Source organism: Meles meles, chromosome Y (assembly GCF_922984935.1).
Source record: "Meles meles chromosome Y, mMelMel3.1 paternal haplotype, whole genome shotgun sequence".
In the NCBI taxonomy this organism is placed as follows: Eukaryota; Metazoa; Chordata; class Mammalia; order Carnivora; family Mustelidae; genus Meles; species Meles meles.
Window position 1 is genome coordinate 12,708,914 of NC_060088.1, and position 24,678 is coordinate 12,733,591.

The window sequence follows — 24,678 nt, forward strand, 5'->3', positions numbered from 1 at the left end:
AACTAAATCAATATATCTGGCTTCAAAAGCTGATCTTGTAGAGAACAAGGAAGAAATTGTTAATATTTAGGTGAAGTCACATAGCTGACGCGTGTTAATGCTTGTTAAGTAGAAGAGTTTATTTTTTGCTGCTATATAAGTTCTTTTGAAAGAATAGCTCTTTAAGCTGTAATAAAATTTTAATTGTGATAAATGTAACTTTAGGCATATATTGAAAGAAATTATGTTTGGGGATTGTGTAGATCTAATTACTGATTATTTTAATTTTTCCAAGATTTTTATTGAAGGATGGCCAACTGTGGCTCTGTGCTCCTCAGGCAAAACAAATATGGAAATGCTTAGGAGAGAATGCAGTTTACCTTTGTGATCGTGAAGCCTGTTTTAAGTGGTATTCCAAGTTAATGGGGGATGAACCAGACTTAGATCCTGATATTAATAAGGACTTCTTTGAAAGCAATGTGCTTCAGCTTGATCCCTCCCTTTTAACTGAAAATGGAATGAAATGTTTTGAACGATTCTTCAAAGCAGTTAATTGTCGTGAAGGGAAACTAGTAGCAAAAAGAAGAGCCTATATGATGGATGATTTGGAACTAATAGGATTAGACTACCTTTGGAGGGTAAGTGAGAAGTAGGAACTCTTGTTTGCAGTCATTGTACCTGAGGTCTTCTTTTAAATGTACTAAAATCATAATTTTGCCTGTAAGATACTTGTATTTCCTCACCTGCTTTGATGCTTGTCATAGGAATCTGGGGGGAAAAACTGTTCACCTTCAGCTTCTTTATCACTTCTGTTTGCCAGAGAGTTGGGGCTTTTTCCCCTCCGTTTTTTTCTTTTACCATCCATCACTGGTGTTCTTCTTTGACTTAACCCAGAATCTTTTCAGATGCATATGAGTATACCATTCATTGTCTACCCACACGTTTTTTTATCCACCCCTCATGAAAGTTAATGTCTCTTTTACTTAGATTAGCTCTTGGCGGTTATTGTATGTTTACTGCCAAAATGAATAATGGATAGAAGAGAAGACTTTATTTGGGAGGAATTTTGAGTTAATACCTTTATTGACACTGTTTAATATTTTATGTATTTAAGTATCTTGGAGAGAAAAGTTTAACTGTATTCTATTTAAGGCTAACATTGCCATTTTGGTAGTATAAATAAATCATGCTACCATCTTAAATCTAACCTGTTTTAAGTTATATATTTCAACTTTTACTATATTTTTATTGTATTGAGTTTTTGTTCTTTGTATTTTTTGCAAACTATCGATTAAGATTTTCTGTCATTTTTCATTAAAGTCACCAATTTTTCAAATTTTGTTAAAATCAGTAACCTCTAATAAAAAAAATTGTATAATACTAGTTGAATTGCTTCTTGAAAATCTCACAGCTTGTCTACTAGTTGAGTTAAATAATACTGATTGAATTTTATTTTATCCTTTTCATTTTTAATCAAATTTCTCTACTCAGAACACATACATTTTAGATATTTTAGTTGTTTATTTTAGGTTTATTTAATTTTATGTTGCTTCATTTTAAGTGCCGAATTAAAATAGTTCTTGAATGTTACTAATACTCAAATTTTTGAATCTAGGTTGTGATTCAGAGTAATGATGACATTGCCAGCAGAGCCATAGATCTCCTTAAAGAGATATATACAAACCTTGGCCCCAGGTTACAGGTCAATCAGGTGAGGTTTCAAGTGCATAAAAGCTGCTGCTTCAGCTAGGTCAGAAGTGCTCTAGTGTTCAGAAGAAGCTTTTTAAACTTACAACTAGAAGTTAATTTTTTAACTCTTGTCAAACTATTTAAGACTTCAATCCACATTTGTCCCTTAAAAATACTAACTGAAAGAATGTTGGTTTGGTAATTACCCTTTGGTGGTTAGTATTATATTGAACAACATTATTTTTTTATGTTGACATAGCCAGAAGTTTGACTTATTGGACATTAGGTCCCAAACATTTTTTCCTTGTTGTTGTTTTAATAATAACATTGTTTAATTTCTTATTTTGTTGTTATCAGCTTCCTTCTGTGTATTATGTTATGTATAGTATATAAATATAGAATTGATAGTTATCTACAAGTTGAAATTTTATTTCACTTTTTCAGATTACTGACTGCCATATTTGTTTTTGAGCAACTTCAACTCTTTCTTGGGCGTATTATTTATAGGTGGTTATACATGAAGATTTCATCCAATCTTGCTTTGATCGTTTGAAAGCCTCATATGATACATTATGTGTTTTGGATGGTGATGAAGACAATATTAATTGTGCAAGACAGGAAGCCATTCGAATGGTTCGAGTTTTAACTGTTTTAAGGGAATATATAAATGAATGTGACAGCGATTACCATGAGGAAAGAACAATTCTACCTATGTCAAGGTTTGTAAGAAATTGATCCACTGCAAAATAAATTTTGCAGTCATTTATTGTTTTCCTAGCCAGTTAACTAGGAAACAAATGACTTTTATAGGTTAAAAAGGCAGTAAAGAAATTTTCATTCTGGATTTGTGTGTCCTGTCTTTTAAAAACATTTTTTGCATTCTCATAGATATATTTTTCTTTTGAGTAGAAAATTTTGATTTATATTTTAGTTAGGCATTATCACTTAAGTAGTTTTTCTTTTTTTTTTTTTCCTCTCTTTACTTTGTTTACTTTCTTTTCTTCCTACCTCCCTTCTTGTCTTGTTTGATTTAGTTCCAAGCTATTACCATCTCCTAAGTGGGAATGATATTTTATAGCTGCTGTGTATTTTTATTTTAATGATACTCATTGACACTAGTAAAAATAAAACTCTTAAAAGCTATTTATTTAACCGATATGAATAAGAAAGTCTTGAAATGGTCTTTGCTAAATTTTCTTTAGATTTGGAACTACTATAAAATAAATAATTTACTAAATTATTTATTAGTATAATTATAAATAAATTCAATATTATGCACTATGAATCAGATAAATGTAAATTAAGTAGATAGCAAGCTGAATTATTTAAAAGTAGTTCAAATGACATTTTTAGATTTGGGAGAAGTTTATAGAGTAAGTACTATCAGATTTTTTTAAATTGTGATCACTTTTATGAATAATATAAAATGCTTCTTGATTATTTTTGTTTTGAATCTTATCTGTGAGAAGAGAGCATGCAAGATAAGTATTTTTGAGAGACTGTTTTTAAGAATTTTTGTGAATGTTTAAGGAAATAATGCACTTTGGGGGCGCCTGGGTGGCTCAGTGGGTTAAAGCCTCTGCCTTCAGCTCAGGTCATGATCTCAGGGTCCTGGGATCGAGACCCGCATCCGGCTCTCTGCTTGGCAGGAAGCCTGCTTCCTCCTCTCTCTCCATCTGTCTCTCTGTCTACTTGTGATTTCTGTCTGTGAAATAAATAAATAAAATCTTTAAAAAAAAAAAAGGAAATAATACATTTTAACATTTCTGTTGATTCTTTGAAGTTGAATCTTTGAAAATTCTCTTAGTGTATTAAACTTTTGTAGCTTTAAAATAACTGATATCTATTACTACTTACCATAAAGTGGAAATCTCTGGTTCTGCAGCCATAGAAACAAAGATTAACCACAATGGAATATAACCATTCCAAAATTAACTAATGTTCTTAATTTACAGAAACAGAAAGGTATTTTTAATATTTTTTAAAAAAGTAAATTTAGCCATCTTCCTCATAATAAGAGAACAGTTGTCCCAGCTTCATGTTGTTGGTAGGCTGCTGAATATGACTGTACTTTATATATATATATTTTTTTTTTCTTTTTTTAGAGCATTCCGTGGTAAACACCTCTCTCTTATAGTTCGATTTCCAAACCATGGCAGACAGGTTGATGACCTGGACATATGGTCTCATACAAATGATACAGTTGGTTCGGTACGACGATGTATTCTCAACCGTATTAAAGCAAATGCAGCCCATACAAAAATTGAACTCTTTGTGGGTGGTGAGCTAATGGATTCTGAAGATGACAGAAAGCTAATAGGACAATTAAACTTAAAAGATAAATCAGTAAGTACATACAAAATTTTCAGATACTTCCAAAGAGGGGCGCCTGGGTGGCTCAGTGGGTTAAAGCCTCTGCCTCGGGCTCGGGTCATGATCCTGAGGTCCTGGGATTGAGCCCTGCATCGGGCTCTCCACTCGGCGGGGAGCCTGCTTCCCTTCCTCTCTCTCTCTCTGCATGCCTCTCTGCCTACTTGTGAGCTCTAGCAAATAAATAAATAAAATCTTAAAAAAAAAAATACTCCCAAAGAATTAAACATTGAAGCTGTTTTTTATTCATCCAGTAAATGTTTAATGAGACTTATGCTCAGTTTTCCCCATTAAGTTTTTGGGTTATAACTCTAAAAAAGATAGGTATTATCATATTTGTATAGTGCATAAACTATCAAATGGGTTTTTTGAACAATACTTTTTAAATATTTCTAAGATTAAACCATAACAAATTTTTAATCTTTAGTATATCAAATTTCTGTATTTTGTGGAAGTATTTTGCCTTTGCTACTAATATATTTTCTCATTTTTAGGTAATTACAGCTAAACTTACACAAGTAAGTTCCAATATGCCGTCAAGCCCTGATAGTTCTTCTGATTCTTCACCTGGATCACCTAGCAACCATTGTTATCACTACAGTGATGGTCCCAATACAGAAGTGGAAAACTGTTTGCCTGGGGTGGTAAGTTAACTACTATATACGAAGCATTACACTTTCCTCTGCAGATACAAAGAAATGTATAGAATGGTTCATTTTTTTTTTTTAAGATTTTTTATTTATTTATTTGACAGAGATCACAAGTAGGCAGAGAGGCAGGCAGAGAGAGAGGGGGAAGCAGTCTGCCTGCAGAGCAGAGAGCCCCATGTGGGGCTCGATCCCAGGACTCTGGGATCATGACCTGAGTCGAAGGCAGAGGCTTTAACCCACTGAGCCACCCAGGCCTCCCAAGAATGGTTCATTTTATAAGCTGTTTACAAGTTCATAGATGTGGCAAATGTTGAATACATATATTCAGTGAAGTATTAACTTCTGGATGGATTTTTTAATTTTTTAATTTAAAATAAAATTTCTCCATAGATACAGTATTACGTTAAGATAGAATCTGTTACAGTTGAACTATAACATACTATTAAATATATATCTAAAGGAAATTCTGCTATAAGTCCTTTTTTGGGGGGACTGTTTTTAAAGAAATAGATAATTTGCTGTTTTTCTCTAATTCCTAGTATTTTTCGTACATACATAAAGAATAACTGCTTAATTTCTTCATGTTTTCTCGTCCCTCCACCTCTGAAGAATTGTCACAGCTGCAGTAACACCAGTTCCTTCAGTGTTAGAGGGATTTGAGTCCCTTTAATAATAAGACTGGAGATTTATCAGCAGTCTTTACCCCTCAAGGGGTGAAGTCCTTTTTGTATAAAGGTCTGAGTGCTATATGAAACTTACAGTTTACAAAACAATAAAACAACTGGTGCAAAGAAACTACTCAACATAGCTTGGAAAACATAATAAATTATTAAGCTTGTAGCATAGGGGATCAGTGGATTTTTGAAAATGAAAGGATGGGGAAGGCAAATAATTTTAGGTAGTAAAATATGCAGATGTGATAGGTAGAAAGCTTATTTGGGGTTAGTGAATAGATTAATTTTAAGTAACAAAAACCTCTTAAACTTAGATATAGAGAAATCTTTTTTGTTTTCTGTATTCCAGATAATGTCACTGCATCCCAGATACATATCTTTCCTTTGGCAAATTGCAGATTTGGGTAGCAGTCTGAATATGCCACCTCTTAGGGATGGAGCAAGAATACTTATGAAACTTATGCCCCCAGGTAAGAAAATTGTCTGACTTTCCCCCACCACCCTCCCAACCCTCTTCCCCTTGGATGTTGACAAGTAAATGAGATAGAAAGAATATTTAGCATAAGAGTGGCTGGCTCAGTTAGTGGTAGTGTGTGACTCTTGATCTCAGGATTATGAGTTCAGACTCCACTTTGGATGTAGAGATTGCTTTAAAAAATATATTTTTAGGGGCGCCTGGGTGGCTCAGTGGGTTAAGCCGCTGCCTTCAGCTCAGGTCATGATCTCAGGGTCCTAGGATAGAGTCCCGCATCAGGCTTTCTGCTCAGGAGGGAGCCTGCTTCCCTCTCTCTCTCTCTCTCTCTCTGCCTACTTGTGATCTCTTTCTGTCAAATAAATAAATAAAATATTTAAAAATATATTTTATATATTTATATAAATATATATTTTATATTATTTATATATTTAAATATATATTTTTAAATATATATTTTTTAAGTTTTAGCATTTAATTTTTAAATTAAAGTAGTAGACTAATGCACAGAATTCAGAAAGTCAGGATTCTTGGTAGGCTACACTGAAGAACAGTGAACTGCTGCCTTATCCTCCTTATGCTCCGTAGTTTCAAAGAAACAACAGTATTCAGCATTTAACTTCTGTTATTACATATGCCAAATTATTTCTAAATAATACTTCAAAGCATATTTATGTCATTTGGGCAAAAATGTATTTCTTATTCTCTCATCCATTTTTGGTCATCTTACACTTTTTGTTTAAATCTATATAAACCATTTACATTTTCAAAACTAAACATGTATACTGGGGGTGGGGGGGGAGAGGGTGGTTGAGATATGGACAGTGGGGAGGGTATGTGCTATGGTGAGTGCTGTGAAGTGTTTAAGCCTGATGATTCACAGATCTATACCTCTGGGGCAAATAATACATTATATGTAAATAAAAATAATTTTTTTAAAACGTAAACAGGTATATATTAGACTTAATAAAGTATGTTACCAGCATTTTTAAAAGACTGTTAAAATATCTTCTTTTTTTTTAATTTCTGCTTTAATTCCAAAATAGTTAAATATAGTGTTACTTGAGTTTCAAGTATACAGCACAGTAACTCAGCACTACATGAAAATACTTTATTTTCTAGGTTGTTCACACTTGGTTTTTTTTGTTTTGTTTTGTTTGTTTGTTTTTGTTTTTAAGATTTTATTTATGTGACAGATCACAAGTAGGCAGAGAAGTAGGCAGAGAGAGAGAGGGAAGCAGGCTCGCTGCTGAGCACAGAGCCCGACGCAGGGCCCCGACCCCGACGCAGGGCTCCACCCCAGGACCCTAGGATCATGACCTGAGCCGAAGGCAGAGACTTAACCCACTGAGCCACCCAGGTGTCCCTGTTCACACTTGTTTATTCTAGATTTTTAAATTCACCCCTTATATTCACTTAGTTTTCTATGGCATTTATTACTAAGTTTCTCACATGTCTCTAATTTTTAAAACCATTTTCCACATAGTCACGTGTTGTATCTTATTTTCTTGTGTATTTCCTCCTTTTCTTTTAGTGTGATTTTTTTTCTTTGATACAGTTACCATTCTGAGACCTCTTTGAAAAGACTTTCTTTTGGTGGATCCTCCTCTGTTCTTTTGTGATGTTCTTGGTTGGTTAGTTCTTATTTTGCTGAAGCACATCCTCCTGATAAAGGGTACTTAAAGGGAAGCACATTTAAGATTGTTCACAACTAAATACAACTAAAATCTCACTCAAAAGAATATATATTTTTTCATTTTGTTCTTGTTTTTTACATGCATTAGTTTGAGCAGAGAGTTGAAGGTTGAGTGTTTCTTCCATTATAGTTCCATAGCAGTGTTGTTTGGTGGGAAGATTGAGCTGTTTATATGTTTGGAAAGGCTAGGATTTTTTGTTTGTTTTGCTTTGTTTTGTTTTGTCCCTTGAGTTCTGAAATCTTATGATGAAGTGCCTTGAGGAGGTTATGGATGTATATCTTTTGTTGATGAGTGTTCAGTGGACCTTACTGGTGAAAAGGTTAATTTTTCCTTTTTTCCGTTGTGGCTTTATTTGTGCTTTTGAAGGTTTTGTTCTGTTTTGCTTTAGAATGTGTTGTTGTATATTTGTGTAGAATGTGGATAAGTTTATCTTAACAGTTTTGCCTCTCACTTACTCAATTTTAGTTTTCCTTTTTAAAATTATTTGTGGGGTGTCTTAGTCCAGTTAAGCTTCTGCCTTCAGCTCAGGTCATGATCCTCAGGGTCCTGGGATTGAGTCACACATTGGGCTTTCCGCTCAGCAGGGAGTCTGCTTCTCCCTCTCCAACTGCCCATGCTTGTGCTCTCTCTCTCTGTATCAAATTTTTAAAAAGTAAAATCTTAAGAAGAAAAACTCTTTTAAAAAAATTATTTGTGGGGCGCCTGGGTGGCTCAGTCAGTTAAGCAGGTGCTGTTGACTCAGGTTGTGATCTCCCAGTGTTAGGATCAAGTCCGACATCAGGCTCCCTGCTCAACAGGAGCCTGCTTCTCCCTCTCCTCCTGACTTGTGCTCTCTTTTGCACAAAATAAAATTTATTTAAAATTTTATTTAAATTTATTTTGCGCAAAATAAAATCTTTTTTAAAAAAATTAGTTGTGTCTTCAGTTGACTTTCTTTTAGTTTGTAACATTTCTGTGATCTCTCTTTTCTGTTACTTCATAGAGTTCTGTTTTTATTTTATGAACATTTTACAGTGTTTTTGCTATATGTTCTACAAAATCTCGTGTCTGACAAAACCCTGTATTTGTTATTTATTACTGAGGTAATTGCAACGTTCAGAAAAGTGGGTAGTACAACACATAGAACATTTTCTTCTTAAACCATATCAGAGTAATTTATTGATTTGATGTTTTTATTGTATCCCACAACAATCATGTGTTTCCTTCAAATGATGTTATTCATCTGTGTACCATCTCAATCAAAAATTAACATTGAACATATTTCTGCGATCTAACTAATCCCATTCAAGTTTCACTTCTTTTCAAGTTTTCACCAGTTTCTCCAGTAATGTCTTGAGCAAAGAGATTGGAAAACTTGGTTTTAAACGGCGAGATAATATTTTTGCCTTTGCAGGCCAAGAGGCATAATGAAAGGTATTATGTAGGAACTTATGTAATGAGAGAGAAAACAAATTTCTACAATCTTTTTTTTTTTTTTTTTTTAAGATTTTTATGTATTTGTATGACAGAGAGAGAGTGCGTGCACAAGCAGAGGGAGAAGCAGACTTCCCACTGAGCAGGAAGCCTGATGTGGAGCTTAATCCTAGGATCTTGAGATCATGACCTGAGCTGAAAGCAGATGCTTAACTGACAGGCCACCTAGGCTTCCCACACCCCCACAAACTTTTTATTAGCAAAATTCTAACTCTAAAAATAATTTGAGTACAATTTTTTAAAATACTGGTCTGCTTGTGAGAATGGAATTTTTGGCGGGGGGGGGTATGGTTTTTTTCTAAATGGGCTCAAAGTTTGTGTTGCAGTTAATAATAGTTGCAATTATTTGTTATTGCTGATCTGTAAGATATAAATTTGATATATCTTATCTTTGATGTGGTTTTTCCACAAACAGGTACTACTGGTTATCATTTCATGACCAGTGCATCAAAGGAATCCATAGAATTCTCTTCATCCTTTTTTCAGTATCTTTTAATACTTAGTATGTTAGTACATTGGAGATTAATCTTTTTGAAATTTAAGCTAGATGGAAGCTCTTCACTTGCATAGTTAAATGTATTTTATAAGATTTTCTTTACACTTGTATCAGTGTTTGAAACATGCTACAAGTTTATAGCAGGCTTATTTTCCAACTCTGACTCCAAAATTTTCTATACAGGTTGTGTAGAAATGCATATTTTACCTTCTGTATTAACTTTGATAGCAGTGGGAATATGTAGTCCTTGATGTTACTTTTGATTTAAACAGTATTGGCAACAATTACTGCACTGTACTGTTTTTCATTTAAAGCACTGTTGTACCTTATGATTAAATTTATTAACATCATAACATGTTAAATTTATTAACATCAAATCTGTAGCAAAAGCTACATTTCTAAACTTTTCAGTGTTTGGTTGCAGTAGAGAAACTTTCTTATTCAAAAGTAGTTTTATTCTCAACCATGTGCTTTAAAAATCAGAGTTGAGCTTTATTACTGTGAAGCCATTGAACTGTCATGTAGTAGGGCAAGTTAAGATACCCAGGTTCTACTTCAAACATAAAGTCATAAAACTGATTTTGTTAAATCCATAAAAGTGAATGGTTTACTTTGCTGCTTTAATAATACATGATAAATTCACATGTTTTCCACAGAATACTTGTTGATGAATAATATAATGAATGAACGAATGCCCAAGGGCTTTAAACCTAACACATTTTCATAAACTATGTAAATCTTTCATCTTAAGTCTTTCTGTGTTCCCAACATAACATTACTACAGTGAGTTGTAACACATTCCACCAGATTGCACTAAATTAATGTTTTTTCATATTCTTTGAAAATGCTTTTATCTGTCTTTTTTCTTTTTTTTTGAGAGAGAGAAGACAGTAAGCATGAGCAGGGGGCGAGGCATAAGAAGATGCATACTCCCTGCTGAGCAGGGAGCAAGGAGCCAGGCACCAGGCTTATCCCAGGACTCTGGGATCATGACCTGAGCTGAAGGCAGATGCTTAACTGACTGAGCCACCCAGGTGCCTTGCAGAATATTACTCCTACAGTACTCCCTGAAAAGTTGACATTGATTTAGCCTAAACAATTACTGAGCCACATTGATATCTATCAGCTCATCATGGGCTAAGCAAAAAATACTCAAAATTAATTGCATTTATTTTATTATTGTGGTGAAATATAAATAATAAAATGTATTCTAAGTATAACTCGGTAGCATTAGTTATGTGCACAGAGTTCTTTCTGTCCTTTTGCCTCTATCACCACTGTTTCCAGTGCCTTGTTTTTAGTTGACTGTTACATTGTTTCTAATCCTCTCAATTCCTAAGGAGTTTTTCTTGTTAAAAATACTTATTTTCACTGGATACATTTCTGAGACTGCTGCATTCCGTCACGGTTTAATGACCTCAGAAAAGTTAAATGGCATTTATATCTTAGCCAGCAAATGAACTTATATTCTTGCTCCAGTTCTAGAGTCAGCCATTTACCTGAAGTTTCTGGTAGTGTTAAATGGTATTCAGAACCTAAGATACAAGGGCAAAGTATTCATTGCTGTTCCTTGCTTTGCTGTTTCTATCTCCTTGAAGTAAACAAGAATAGAAATTATATGTTGTCATCCATACAAAGCCACAGCAGTATCTCCAGTTGCATCTAATACACAGCCTTCCTTATGCTTTCTCCTTCTCAGTATTTTAGACTTACTTACCTGAGTGCAAAACCTTGTTTGATATTGCTTCTGCTATGTGTGCTTATTTGATTATCCTTTAATGAACCAGTCACTTGTCTGTGTTACCACCCTTTTCCGTATACTCTACTTTAGTAAACCTACCTCCCAGTTTCTTGAGTCCAGGCTGTTGTTCCACATAAAATTTAAGCTGGTAACTTTGTATATTAGATCCTGTTTTGGATATATATTAAATGTTCTAGAAATGAAAAAAGGAATTACTACCTAAATAGCTTTGAGGTAAGGCATTTGATTAGAACTAAAGCTCTGAAATGGAAAAGACTTCCAAAAAGTAGACATAAAAGGTACTGGAACCTATTGAGGACTGAGACACTGTAAGACTAGGAATAGTTGTTTACTTTTAATTTTTTCTTCTATTTTTTTTTTTAAGAAGATTTTATTTCTTTATTTGACAGAGATCACAAGTAGACAGAGGCAGGCGGGTGGAGGAGGGTGGGGGGGAAGCAGGCTCTCTGCTGAGCAGAGAGCCCCATGCAGGACTTGGTCCCAGGACCCTGAGATTATGACTTGAGCTGAAGGCAGAGGCTTAACCCACTGAGCCTCCCAGGCACCCAAGAAGTTTACTTTTATACACAAAAGAATATTGATGTAGTCCAGTTAAACTGTTTTTCCTCTTCTCGCGTTTGCTTTTAGCATCATATATAAGAAATTATTGTGTAATCTAAGATTATAAAGATTTAGTGCTGTGTTTTCTTTTGAGAGATTATCTTTTTAGTTTTATCTCTTCATTTCTTGTAAATGTCACATTTTTGTACAAAAGTAAAATGCATAGCTCTTTTACTGTTAGATCTTTATTAGGTAAGTAGTCTCTTTTAAATGGTACGTCAGTTTTTTAAAAGCCAAAAACATATGGTTCATCATAGGGGGCAAATAATTGAGAACTTGGTGGCAAGAGCTTGTTTATGTTTATGTTCCGGAAGAACTACTTCTCAGTGTTGTGCAGTTTTGGGTTTTTGTGGGGGTTTTTTGTGGTTTTTTTCTGTCTCTAGTGGGGAAGGAGGAATAGTGGATTTGAAGTCTTTGGACAGCAAACTGTTCCTTCATGTTTTAGGTTGACTATTAAAGAACCTAATTGATCATTAATTAGTCTAGGTCTGGTTATAGTTTAAGAGTTGATCTTAGAACTCAGTTTAATGGATATTTATTGATGATGTTCTGTAATTAATACTCTTAAGTATATTAAATGTAAAATAGTAATATGTGATTTACATTTTACTGTAACTGTGTTTTCTTTGCAGATAGTGCAACAGTAGAAAAATTAAGAGCTATATGTTTGGATCATGCAAAACTTGGAGAAAATAATCTTGGACCAGCTCTTGAATCACTTTTCTTTGGTCCTTCTGCCTCCCAAGTGCTATACCTAACAGAGGTTCATTTTATTCTTTTTCAGAGCTAATTTTTACATCATATGGTAATATTAAAAATATGCATAAAAATGTAATCATATTTAAGAATTTTTTAGTATTGATGATAAAGGAAATAAAAGTTATAAAAAAATTTTTGAAACATCTTTTAATACAGCCCCCTTCACTTTTCTTTTTTTTCCAGGTTGTTTATGCCTTGTTAATGCCTGCTAGTGCACCTTTGGCAGATGATTCCTCTGACTTTCAATTTCACTTCTTGAAAAGTGGTGGCTTACCTCTTGTACTGAGTATGTTAACAAGAAATAACTTCCTGCCAAATACAGATACAGAAACTCGAAGGGGTGCTTACCTCAATGGTCTTAAGATAGCAAAACTGTTGTTAACTGCCATAGGCTATGGCCATGTTCGAGCTGTAGCAGAAGCTTGTCAGCCAGTTGTAGAAGGTGCAGATCCCGTAACACCGGTAATAAAAATTTTTAAATCATTAATAAGGTTTATGGTTGACATATAATTTTTAAAGTTTAAACTACATAGTGATTCTTCAGTAGAGAATATAAGTTTGGTTACATTTGTATTGAAATGTAAACAGTGATTACACTGATCCTGTTCCCTAAGTCAGGGCAACTGTTCCATAAGTCAGTTTGAGTTTCAGTTGTTTAAGTGTCAAAAACTCATCTGAACCTTTTATTAACTGATACCTGAAATATGAATAGAGACAGATGGTTATAAAAAGAAAAGATTTAATTGGTGTATTGCCCATCTCTTCTCCCGTTATGACAAATATAACCACCATAATTGACAAAAACTTTTCTCGGTCATGATATCATCCTAATGAACATCGCTGAATATTCTCAGGATATACTGAGATTGATGCAAGGGTTGAATGTGTCATTCACGTCACACTAAATTTTAGTTCATTTATTTAGTTTTATTAAGTTATTCACTAGAGATAAAATGCTTTAAGGATATTGACTTTTTTTAGAAACAGGTTGGTTTTTCATCTCAGAAATTTGAATAATGATTGGACATTCGATATTTAGAATTATCATTAATTACTTTAGGTAGGATAATTGTGTTTTGGGTTTGTTTCAGAGAAGAGTCATATGCTGAGGTATTTTAAATAAAATACAATGTCTCGGTTTTTCTCTAATGTAATTCTGGGGAGATAGGGTCAGACTGTGTGAGCTGAAGATTGAGTGAAAAAATCTCACATTTTATTGATAATTATAAAAGCTAGATAATGGGTTCTTTAGGGTAATTTATATTCTTCTCTACTTTTTTTCCTTCTCTCTTTTGTATGATTTTGCAATTTTCGACTAATAAGATTAAAAGAAAAATGTAGTTTTGTACAGCAAATTTTAATATTTATTTATTTGAGATAGAGCAAGAATGAGAGAGAGCACAAGTGGGGTGAAGGGAAAAGGGAGAAACAAACTCCCTGCTGAGCAGGGAACCTGATGCAGGGCTGGATCCCAGAACTCCGGGATCATGATCTGAGCTGAAGTCAGACACTTAACTGACTGAGCCACTCAAGCACCCCTGCAAATTTTAAAAAGAAAATTACAATGCTCTATTTTCACTTCCAGGTTTAATGTTTAAATTGTGCGTGTGCATGTTTAATGGTTAAATATGTCAAACTCTTCTGTGCTGATCAGCATATTGTATCATTCAGTCATCAATATTAGACGTATTTGTGGGTTACTCTTACTTAAAAATCCACACCTAGTTGTGGATTACTCTTACTACCTATTTTGTAAGTGAAAATCAAGATCTAAAGAGATAAACTGTTTTGGCCTCAATAATAAAATGACCTGAAAGTTCAACTCTGTGAAGAGGCAGGCTGACTCTAAAACTGTACTTTCGGGACGCCTGGGTGGCTCAGTTGGTTAAGCGGCTGCCTTCGGCTCAGGTCATGATCCTAGCGTCGTGGGATCGAGTCCCATATCGGGCTCCTTGCTCGGCAGGGAGCCTGCTTCTCCCTCTGCCTCTGCCTCTCTGCCTACTCGTGATCTTTCTCTCTCTGTCTCTCTCTCTCTGACAAATAAATCAATAAAATCTTAAAAATAAATAAATAAATAAAAAATAAAACTGTACTTTCCACTAACTTTGGGTTTTTATTTGAAATTTCATTTTAGTAGCACTAGGCAATTAGACTTCCAAGCGTTTACTTAAGTAATTAATATGTATATACAATAAATAATACATACATTATATTATTTAATTGTATAATATGTATATACAATAAATAAGTAAAAATGTAAGCGGGATTAGATTTGAGGTTAGAGACCGTTAAGTATTTTACCTAGTCATTCTGCTTTGGCCACCTTTGTGTCTGTAGGAACAACTTCACAAACCCTTGAATTTCTTAAAATACCCCTTTTTAAAAATATATATCTAGAAGACTTTTTTGTAAGAGAGAGCAAGCAGGAGTTGGGGAGAGGCAGAGGGTGAGGGAGAGAGAATCTCAGGTAGGCTTCATGCCCAGCACAGAGCCCAGTGAGGCTCTTGACCTTACAGTCATGAATTAAGCCAAAATCAGTTAACCAGCTGATCCAACCAGGTGCCCCTAAAAATATTTCTTAATAAAACTTTATTGTGAAAGAGAAGTAGATAGAATGGGGTGAAGATAATGTAGAAATTTTAGCATGTTGGGAGGAGAAACATAGAGCACACATAGCACAAGTACCTTTGAATAAAATGAGGAACATCTTAAAGACTGAAAGGGAAGGAATTGAGTTCTAAATTTAAAGATTATAGGATAAGAAATTAAAGGTGTATTTATTTGGTACTTCATTTTTTCAGTGATATCATGACAGGAATAGCCAGGAGGGCTGGGGAAAGAATTTACCGGGAAACACTTCAGAGCTGTGTCATTTATCTTCTCTAGTTGAAACTGAACTCAGTTGTGGAAACAATATTAAATTCATCTGAACAAGATGGGACCCGGGAGGGAGACAAACCATAAGAGACTCTTAATGTCAGGAAACAAACAAGGGGTTGTGGGAGGCTGGGGGAGGAATAGGGTAGTTGGGTGATGGACATGGTTGATGGGGAGGGTATGTGCTGTGAATTGTCTAAGGCTGATGATTCACAGACCTGCACCTCTGGGGCAAATAATACATTCCATGTTAATTTGAAAAAATTCATCTGAAAGTGGACTTTGCAGTAGAGTATTGTCACTCCAGAAGGTATCTAAGAGAAGTCTACAGTGTTGGCAATCTGAAATGCTTTTTCTGCGGATCACCATAAATCGTACAGTGCATATGTAGAAGGATTACATCCTAAAGAGAGTGGTGATGGATGAGGACCAGAGGGTTAAGCTTATATTATGTAAAAATTTTTGAAAAACTTTCTGCTTTGCTTATGATTTTTACTTCCAAATAAAAATGTTAACTTTTACAGATTAACCAAGTTACTCATGATCAAGCAGTGGTGCTACAAAATGCCCTTCAGATTATTCCAAACCCATCATCTGAGTGCATGCTTAGAAATGTATCCTTACGTCTTGCCCAGCAAATATCTGATGAGGTTAGTATCAAACTGAAAGCCCAGAGTCTGGGTTGGTTTATTTTTTGTTATTCTTGATATAGTATCTACTTATTCATAAATAAATGAAGATTCTCACAATCTAGGGCCAGATATTCTGAGACCATAAGCCTCTATTTTATTTCAGCTTAAGTTTCATAAAATTCTGCTATTAATGTTATCTATTAATACTCATACTTTAGAAAGTCCTTTTTAAACAGCTATTTGAGATATAATTTATATTGCATGAACTAGGTCAAAATAAAACATATGGTGAGTTTAAAGTAATGGTACAGTCAAGAAAACAACATTTTTATCAATCCCAGAGGTTTTCAGCTCCTGGCTATAAGCAACCACTTCTCTGCTTTCATCATTATAGAGTAGTTCTCTATTTCTTAAATTTTGCAAAGTGGAATCATATTGTGTACTTTTTATGTCTGAGTTATTCCAGTCAGCATGATTTTAGAATTTTTCAGTCACTTATATGTGTGTGGCTTATTCCATTTTAAATGTTACTACATTTTATGGTTATCTTCCATGTTCTGTTCATAGACATTAGAATTATTTCATTTTTTACTATCGGAAATAAAACTTTATTTTGAAAATTCACCAAATCACTTGTGCTTTGGTCAGCTGATTTTTTTCTTACCTGTGTAAACCATAGTAATTGAATGGCTGGGTGACTTGGTTTTCCTGCGTTTTAACACATCTTAAGAAAAATATCTATAGAGCCAGATTAGATCTTAACCTGAAGCATACTTCGACTGTAGCTGATAAATGTGTTTTACTTCATCTGCATATATCTTATGACTTGAGGTGAAGATTTGAAAAAAAAAATGGGACAAAGGCTTCTTTAGATATTAAAGACAGTGCATAGCGTATTTGTGGTAAGAGACATTGATACTACTTTCACAAAGAAATGTTTTCTGATAACTTCACTTAATATTTTGTCAGCATTTTTAAGTATTCATTTTCTTTCAGGCTTCAAGATACTTGCCTGATACTTGTGTAATTAGAGCTATACAAAAAATCATCTGGGCATCAGGATGTGGGGCATTAGATTTGGTATTTAGCCCAAATGAAGAAATCACAAAAATTTATGACATGGTAAGAATTGTTGTTACAAAACTGTATTCCTTTTATATAAAGGTTAATTGTGCACTAAATTTTCATCTTCTCTGCCATCTTTTTAAAGACCATGTCATTTGTTTCTATTAGCTTTGGGGTTATTTTGTTTAATTGTTTTTTTTTTTTATTTTATTCACCTGACCAAAAAACTGTGCTGCATGGTCACGTGAGCACGGGGAGGGGCAAGAAGAGAGGGAGAAGCCAACTCCAGCCTGAGCAGGAAGCTTGATTTAGGACTCAGTCCCAGGACCCTGGGATTATGACCTAACGCGAAGGCAGATGCTTAACCACTTAATCACGCAGGCACCCCTGGATCTATTAGTTTAAAGTAAACATACAGCTGTAAGATAATAATATATAATTTTATTTTGAAAATAAAACTCTTCAGTGTATTTTAAATCAATGAGTAATTTATTCTTGATTCTAACTTTACAGACCCTCACTGCAAGCAGTGAGCCAGACATAGAGGATGAACAGGTTTGCTGTGAAGCATTGGAAGTGATGACGTTATGTTTTGCTCTGATTCCAACAGCCTTGGATGCACTTAGTAAAGAAAAAGCCTGGCAGACATTTATCATTGACTTATTATTGCACTGTCCCAGCAAGTAAGTGATTTTTTTTAATTTAGAAGAAGGCTGACCTTACTCTTTTCAGCAGAAAGGAATTCGTTTTGATCATAATTACTTAGAAGTCAAATAAGGAAACCTTTTGGTTGTCTGCATAGTACTTTGATATTTAGGAAACTTACATTTAACATGTTTCACTTAACCTAAGTGGACAGTTCAGTGGCCTTAAGAACTTTTATAAAGTGTCATGCAGTCAACACTGTCTCCTAAATTTCTCATTATCCAGACAAATTTTTTTAAGTGAAAATACCCATTTTCCAAAACTTCCACAGATTCGTTACCTGTGATCTATGTGCTGTCTCTGTGAATTTGCCTATAACAAGTAACTCACATAAAAGGAATCACATAGTATTAGTCCTTTTGTGCTTAGATTGTTTCATACAGCATAATGTTTTTAAAATTCATCCATGTTGTAGCATATTGCAGAATTTGCTTACTTTAAGGCTGAATGATCAGTTGATAATTGATGTACATACCATGTTTTTGCTTACACAGTTCATCTGTTGATGGATACTTGGCTCGTTTCCACTCTTGGGTATTGTAGATACTGCTGATATGAAAATTGATGTGCACACAGATATCTGTATGAGTAACCATTCTCAATTCTTCTGAGAATGTGCCTTGGAAATAGATACTACTTATTAATTCTGTGTTAACCTTTTTTGAGGTTCACAAACTGAGTTACACAGTGGCACAGTATATTATATTGCCATAAGCAATGTATAAAGGTTCTAATTTCCTCCATATCCTCTCCCGTGCTTGTTATTGTTTTAACTTTCTTTAAGGTAGTAGTCCTCCCAGTAGATATTACATAACATTTTATGATGTTTCAGTTTTTATTTCTGTATATGGTGTTGAGCGTTTTTTCATGGGACTATCTTTTGTTTGGTGTGGAAAAATGTTTTTTAATCCATTTTTAAGAGCACTTCTATTGTTTGGTTGAGTACGTGCCTTCAGCTCAAGTCATGATCCCATGTGTCGAGCCAGAGCCTGGCTTGTGGTTCCCTGCTCAGTTGTTCTCCCTCTTCATCCTCCCTCTTCTTGGAACCTGTTGGTTCTCCCTCTTCATCCTCCTCCCACACCCCATGCTCACTTGCTCTCAAATGAATAAAATCTTTTAAATAAATAAATCAATTCGTTTGAAACTGGATTGTTTATATGAATTTTAGAATAGGTTTTCCCTATTTCAGTAGTAAACACCATTGGAATTTTGAGAGATTACATTATATCTATTGATTCATTTGGTGGTATCGACATTTTAATGTGAAGCCTTTCAGTGCATCAACACATATTCTTTTATTTAGGTCTTCCATTTCTTTCAACACAGTTGCTCCTTCTTAGGTTTATTTATTCTTATTTGTCCTTTTTGCTAGTACTATAGGTAGTATTTTTTTCTAATTTCTTAATTGTATTTTAATTTGTTTGTTCTCCTATATTATGTAGAAATTCAAGTGATTTTGTGTATTGATTTTGTACTTTATAGTTTTGCCAAATCCAGTGTCTTTATCCACTTTCCAGGATTTTATCAGTATATGAAATCATGTCTCGTAATTACAACTAGAGATAGTTTTACTTTCATCCCCCCAATTTTTATGTGTTTCATTTGCCTTTTCTTTGCTTTATGTTCTTCTATATATTGAATAGAAGAGATGATAACAGACATCCTTGTCTTGTTCCTGATAGAGAAAGCGTTTAGTCTCTCATCATTGAGTAGATAGTAAGTCAAAGCTTTTCATACAGGATCTTTATCCTGAGATCTTATCTTACCCTGGGATTTTCTTTTTATTCTTTGCTCATAAAGTGTTTTTATCATGAAAAGATTGGAATTTGTTTAGGTTTTTTCTGAATCAATTGAGGTGGTCACAGAGTTTTTTTCCTTTATCATATTTATGTGATGTGTCAAAAATTATTTGGTTTTTTAAGGTTTTATTTATTTGAGAGAGGGATAGAGCACACAAGCTGGGGGAGAGGCAGGCAGAGAGAGAGAGAGAGAAGCAGGCTCCCTGAGCCAGCTCCCTGAGCTAGGAGCCAGACACAGGGCTTCAGCCCCAGAACTCTGGGATCATGAGCTAAGCTGAAGGCAGCCACTCAGCCAAATGAGCCACTCAGGCCCTTCAAAAATAGTTCTATTAAAATAAAAATAGATTTATTAGAATACACTGATTTATATGTTGAAAATCCCACATTATTAGGATAAATCTTAATTGGTCATTTGGTATAATATCTGCAATATACTTAAAATTTTGGTTAATATTTTGTTGAGGAATTTTAACATTTTTATTATGGTAAAGATATATAACACTAAATTTCTAAACTGATGGTTATGGATTAAATATAATTATATCATTTCAAGAAGCTCTAGAATTATTTAATCTTGCAGAAGTGAAACAATATACTCACTAATCTAAATTACCCACCCATGGCATCACGAGTATTCTTTGGCACATACCTTTTTACTCTGTTTTACTACTTTAGGTACTTTGTATGATTGGAATCATAAAATATTTGTCTTTATGTCACTGAGATAGTTGCCTAGCATGAGGTTGTGGAGGTTTTTCCATAATGTAGTATGTGACAGTTTCCCCCTTTTTAAGACTGCATAAAATTCCTCTGTATATATTATCACATATTCTTTATTTATGTGTTGATTAGGCATTTGTGTTGCTTCTGTCTCTTAGCTATTGTGAACAATTCTGTGATTAATGTGGGTGTTCAGACATCTCTTCAAGAGACTACTTTGAATTCTTTTGCATATATACCCAGAAGTGGGATTGCTGGGTCATAGTTAATTCTTTTCTTAATATTTTGAGGAATCCCAGTACTCTTTTCCATAGTCACTGCACCATTTTACCTTTCCCCCATCAATGCACAAGGGTTCCAGTTTTTCCACATGTTTGATGATACCTATTGTTTTGATAGTAGTCTTACTAGTGGGTGCAAGGTAACATCTCATTGTGTTTTGATTTACATTTCATTTACAGGCTTTTCATATGCTTGTTGGCCCTTCTGAGAATATTTGTATTTCTATTCTTAAGGGGTTATTGGTCTTTTTTATATAGTATCATTGTCTGACTTTGTTGTCATCATGATTCTGGCATTATGGAATAAATTTCTGTAGTTTCTCCCTTCAAATTGCTTACAAAAAATTACTGATTTGTTCTCATTCTTCTGCAGTAGTATTCACCACTGACCCTTTTTCAACTCCTAGGGTTTTTTGGGTTTTGGCGTTTTGTTTTGTTTTTAAATTCTTAAGTAGGCTTCCCTGCCCCTTAACCTCCACCCCCCATCCCCCCATGTAGGGCTTGAACTCAGTGACCCACAGATCAAGATGCTCCACTGACTGAGCCAGCCAGGAGCCTTACTCCTAGGCTTTTTTTTTTTTTTTTTTTTTTTTTTGGAGGGGAGGGATGTTTTTGATAACTGTTGTAATTATTTCGTTGTTAAAAATCTGTTCGTTGATTTATCATCTGATTTTTACAATGTCTTCTGCTTACCTTTAATTTAACTTGCTATTAAGTACTTTTCTGTCCGAAATTACAATCATTTGAATTATCCCTTCCCTAGCTTTCTTTTAGTGTTTGTATATAATGTCTTCTCCAACTTTTAATTTTAATCTCTGTCTTTAATATGGGTTCCTTTTTAAAATATATACTAGGCTGTAACATGTTTATATACTTTGACTATGTATTTTTTAGTGTACTTAGACCTTTGAGTTTGAATATTATTAATACTATTAATATCTTTGTATTATTGGCTACCACATTTCTGCTTGGGTTTTGTTCATTTTCTCATGTTCTTGATTGTTGCTCTTTCATTTTTTTCCTTCCTTTTTATATTTTTCTTTTAAGTAAATAAAACTATGTAACTTACTAGATGTCCTGTACAGAGCTTACCTACACCAGTGGTTTTTCCCAGAATTTGTAAATCGCTCATAAGTATTAAAATTATCACTGGAAAATGACTAGCAGAAAGTTTCCTTGATGCACATTATAATTCTGAAGAAAATTTATTTCTGAGAAAGCAGATACAGAATCTTTTAATATTGTACATTGATCTATATTTTTAAAAACTTTTCCTCAGCTTTATTGATGTGTACTTATAAATAAAAGATGTATATACATAAGATATACCAGTTTGATTTTCTTCAGTATATACATTGTGACATGATTACTGTAGTCAAGGTAATTAGTATATCCTTTACTTTACATAGTTGATTTTTTGCATGGTGAGGACACTTAAGATCATCTGTCAGCAAATTTTAAGAATACAGTAGGTTAAGGATAGTTACCAAATTGTATGTTATTTTTCCAAAAAAAATTTGTTAAAAGAAAACTTTGTGCCTTTACCATCATTTTCCCAGCCACCATTGTACTCTCTGGTTTTAAGTGTGAATGTTTTATATTCCATATTTAAGTGAGATTATGCAGTACTCTTTTTGGGTCTAGCTTATTTCACTTGGCCTCTTGTGCTCCAGGTTCATCCATGGTATCACAAATGGCAAGACTTCCTTCTTTTTAATAGGCAAGCTATACTCCATTGTATATGTCTATCGTATTTTTCTTATCTGGGCATCCATCATCAACATATCCTTAGATTGTTTCCATGTCTTGACTGTTATGAAAATGCTTCAGTGATCATGAGAATGTAAATATTTCTTCAAGATACTGATTTTATTCAGTTGGATATATATCCAGAATTTGGATGCTGGATGATATGTTTTATTTTTAGTGTTTTAAGGAATCTTCATAGTGTTTTCCATAACAGATAGACAAATTTACATTCCCACAAACATTGTGCAAGTGTTCTCTTTTATCCACATTGTTGTAGACACTTATGTTATGGCGACTTTTTGAAAACAGCCAACCTAACAGGTCTGAGATGGTAACCTGTTTTGGTTGGATTTTTATTTTCTGATGATGAATCGCATTGTTCTCACATACCAGTTCACTATTTATATATTTATTTGAAAAAGATGTCTGTTTGGGTCCTTTCCCCTTTTAAGGTAGTTAATTGTTTTACTGTTGAGCTGCATCAGTTCCTTAAATTTTGAATATAAAACCTCTTACCAGAAACATATTTTGGAAATATATTCTGTCATTCTGTGGGTTGTCTTTTCATTCTGTTGATTTTCTTTGCTCTGTAGAACCTCTTTAGTTTGATGCAGTCCTCTTTGTTTTTTCTTTTGTTGATGGTTCTTTTGATGTCATACCAAAAAATCAGTTCATGAGACCCATATCAAAAGCTTTTTCTCAAGGCGTCTGGGTGGCTCATCCTCTTTGTTTTTTCTTTTGTTGATGGTTCTTTTGATGTCATACCAAAAAATCAGTTCATGAGACCCATATCAAAAGCTTTTTCTCAAGGCGTCTGGGTGGCTCAGTGGGTTAAGTAATCCACTTATTTAAGTGGAATCCATTCTGCATCAGGATCCCTGCTTGGCAGAGAGGTTGCTTCTCCCTCCCTCTCTGCCTGCCATTCCCCCTGCTTCTTTGCTCACTCTTGGCTCTCTCTTTTTCTCTCTCTCTCAAATAAATAACTAAAATCTTTTTTTGAAATTTTTTTTAAGATTCCTTTTTTTTCCCCAAGATTTTTTGTTTACTTATTTGACAGAGAGTGACACATAGCAAAGAGGGAACACAGCCTGGAAGAGGGAGAAGCAGGCTTCCTGCTGAGCAAGGAGTCTGACCTAGGGCTCTATCCCAGGACTCTGGGATCGTGATGTGAGCAAAAGGCTTAGCCGCTGAGCCACCCAGGCACCTTAGGGTCTATTATTTGAAAGACACAGCACAAGCAGGGGGAATGGTAGAAGGATTGGGAGAAGCAGGCTCCTTGCTGAGCACAGAGCCTGATCCCAGGACCCTGAGATCATGACCTGAGCTGAAGGCAGACACTTAATCAGCTAAGCCACCAAAGGGACCCATCTCTGTTTTCTTATTAAGTTTAAGACTTTAATTCATTTTAGATTGATTTTTATGTGTGGTGTGAAATAAGAGTCCTTTTCATTATTATGCATGTGGATTTTCAGTTTCCCCAACACCATTTTTTGAAGAAACCTTACTTACTTTCCCTTGGCACCCTTCACAAAGATGAGTTGCCATAAAATGAATGGCTTTATTTCCGAGATGTCTGTTCTGTCCATATCGTGTGTATATAATCTCTCTTTATGTGAGTAATATACTGTTGATTACTGTAGCTTTTTAGTACAGTTTGAAATCAAGAAGCATGATGCCTCCATCTTTGTTCTTAAGTCAAGATTGCTTTGGTCGTTAGAGGTCTCTTGTGGCACCATATGAATATATGATTATTTTTCTGTTTCTGTGAGCATGCCATTGGTATTTTAATAGAGACTGTGTATTGAAGTGGATTTGGGTTCCAGTGGACATTTTAGCCATATTAGTACTCCTAATCCATCAATATGATAGGCCTTTCTTTAATTTCATCAGTGTTAAATTTTCAGTGTTCAAGTCCTACATCTTTTCAAGTTTATTCTAAGCTTATTCTTAATTCTTCTGTTAATTTTGTTAATAGGATTGTTTTCTTAATACCAGTGTGGGGTTCTTTGTGTATAGAAATGAAGTTTTTGTACTTGGATTTTGTATTTGTAATTTTATTTTTAACAGATTTTTTTATTGTTGCATCTTTAGGATTTTCTACATATGTCATTGGTAGTCAGTTTTACTTCTCTGAATCAGTCTTACGTCTTGTCTAAATGCTCTAGAAATAATTTCTACTTCTGTGTTAATAGAAGTGGTGAGAATGGGTATCCTTGCCTTATACTGAAT

The 24,678-nt window shown here is 34.2% G+C and overlaps 1 protein-coding gene across 2 annotated transcripts in view; it reads left to right on the plus strand.

Annotated features, from left to right (window-relative positions):
* LOC123935823 (probable ubiquitin carboxyl-terminal hydrolase FAF-X) overlaps positions 1-24,678 on the plus strand; it is a 157,555-nt gene that overhangs the window by 79,969 nt on the left and 52,908 nt on the right. For both annotated transcript variants that reach the window (XM_045996623.1, XM_045996624.1), the window contains exons 16-26: positions 275-617; positions 1,595-1,690; positions 2,176-2,387; positions 3,774-4,014; positions 4,533-4,682; positions 5,712-5,832; positions 12,495-12,625; positions 12,805-13,083; positions 16,023-16,148; positions 17,127-17,252; positions 17,709-17,878. In XM_045996623.1, coding sequence (XP_045852579.1) covers positions 275-617; positions 1,595-1,690; positions 2,176-2,387; positions 3,774-4,014; positions 4,533-4,682; positions 5,712-5,832; positions 12,495-12,625; positions 12,805-13,083; positions 16,023-16,148; positions 17,127-17,252; positions 17,709-17,878 — 1,995 coding nt within the window. The remainder of the gene's footprint in view (positions 1-274; positions 618-1,594; positions 1,691-2,175; positions 2,388-3,773; positions 4,015-4,532; positions 4,683-5,711; positions 5,833-12,494; positions 12,626-12,804; positions 13,084-16,022; positions 16,149-17,126; positions 17,253-17,708; positions 17,879-24,678) is intronic.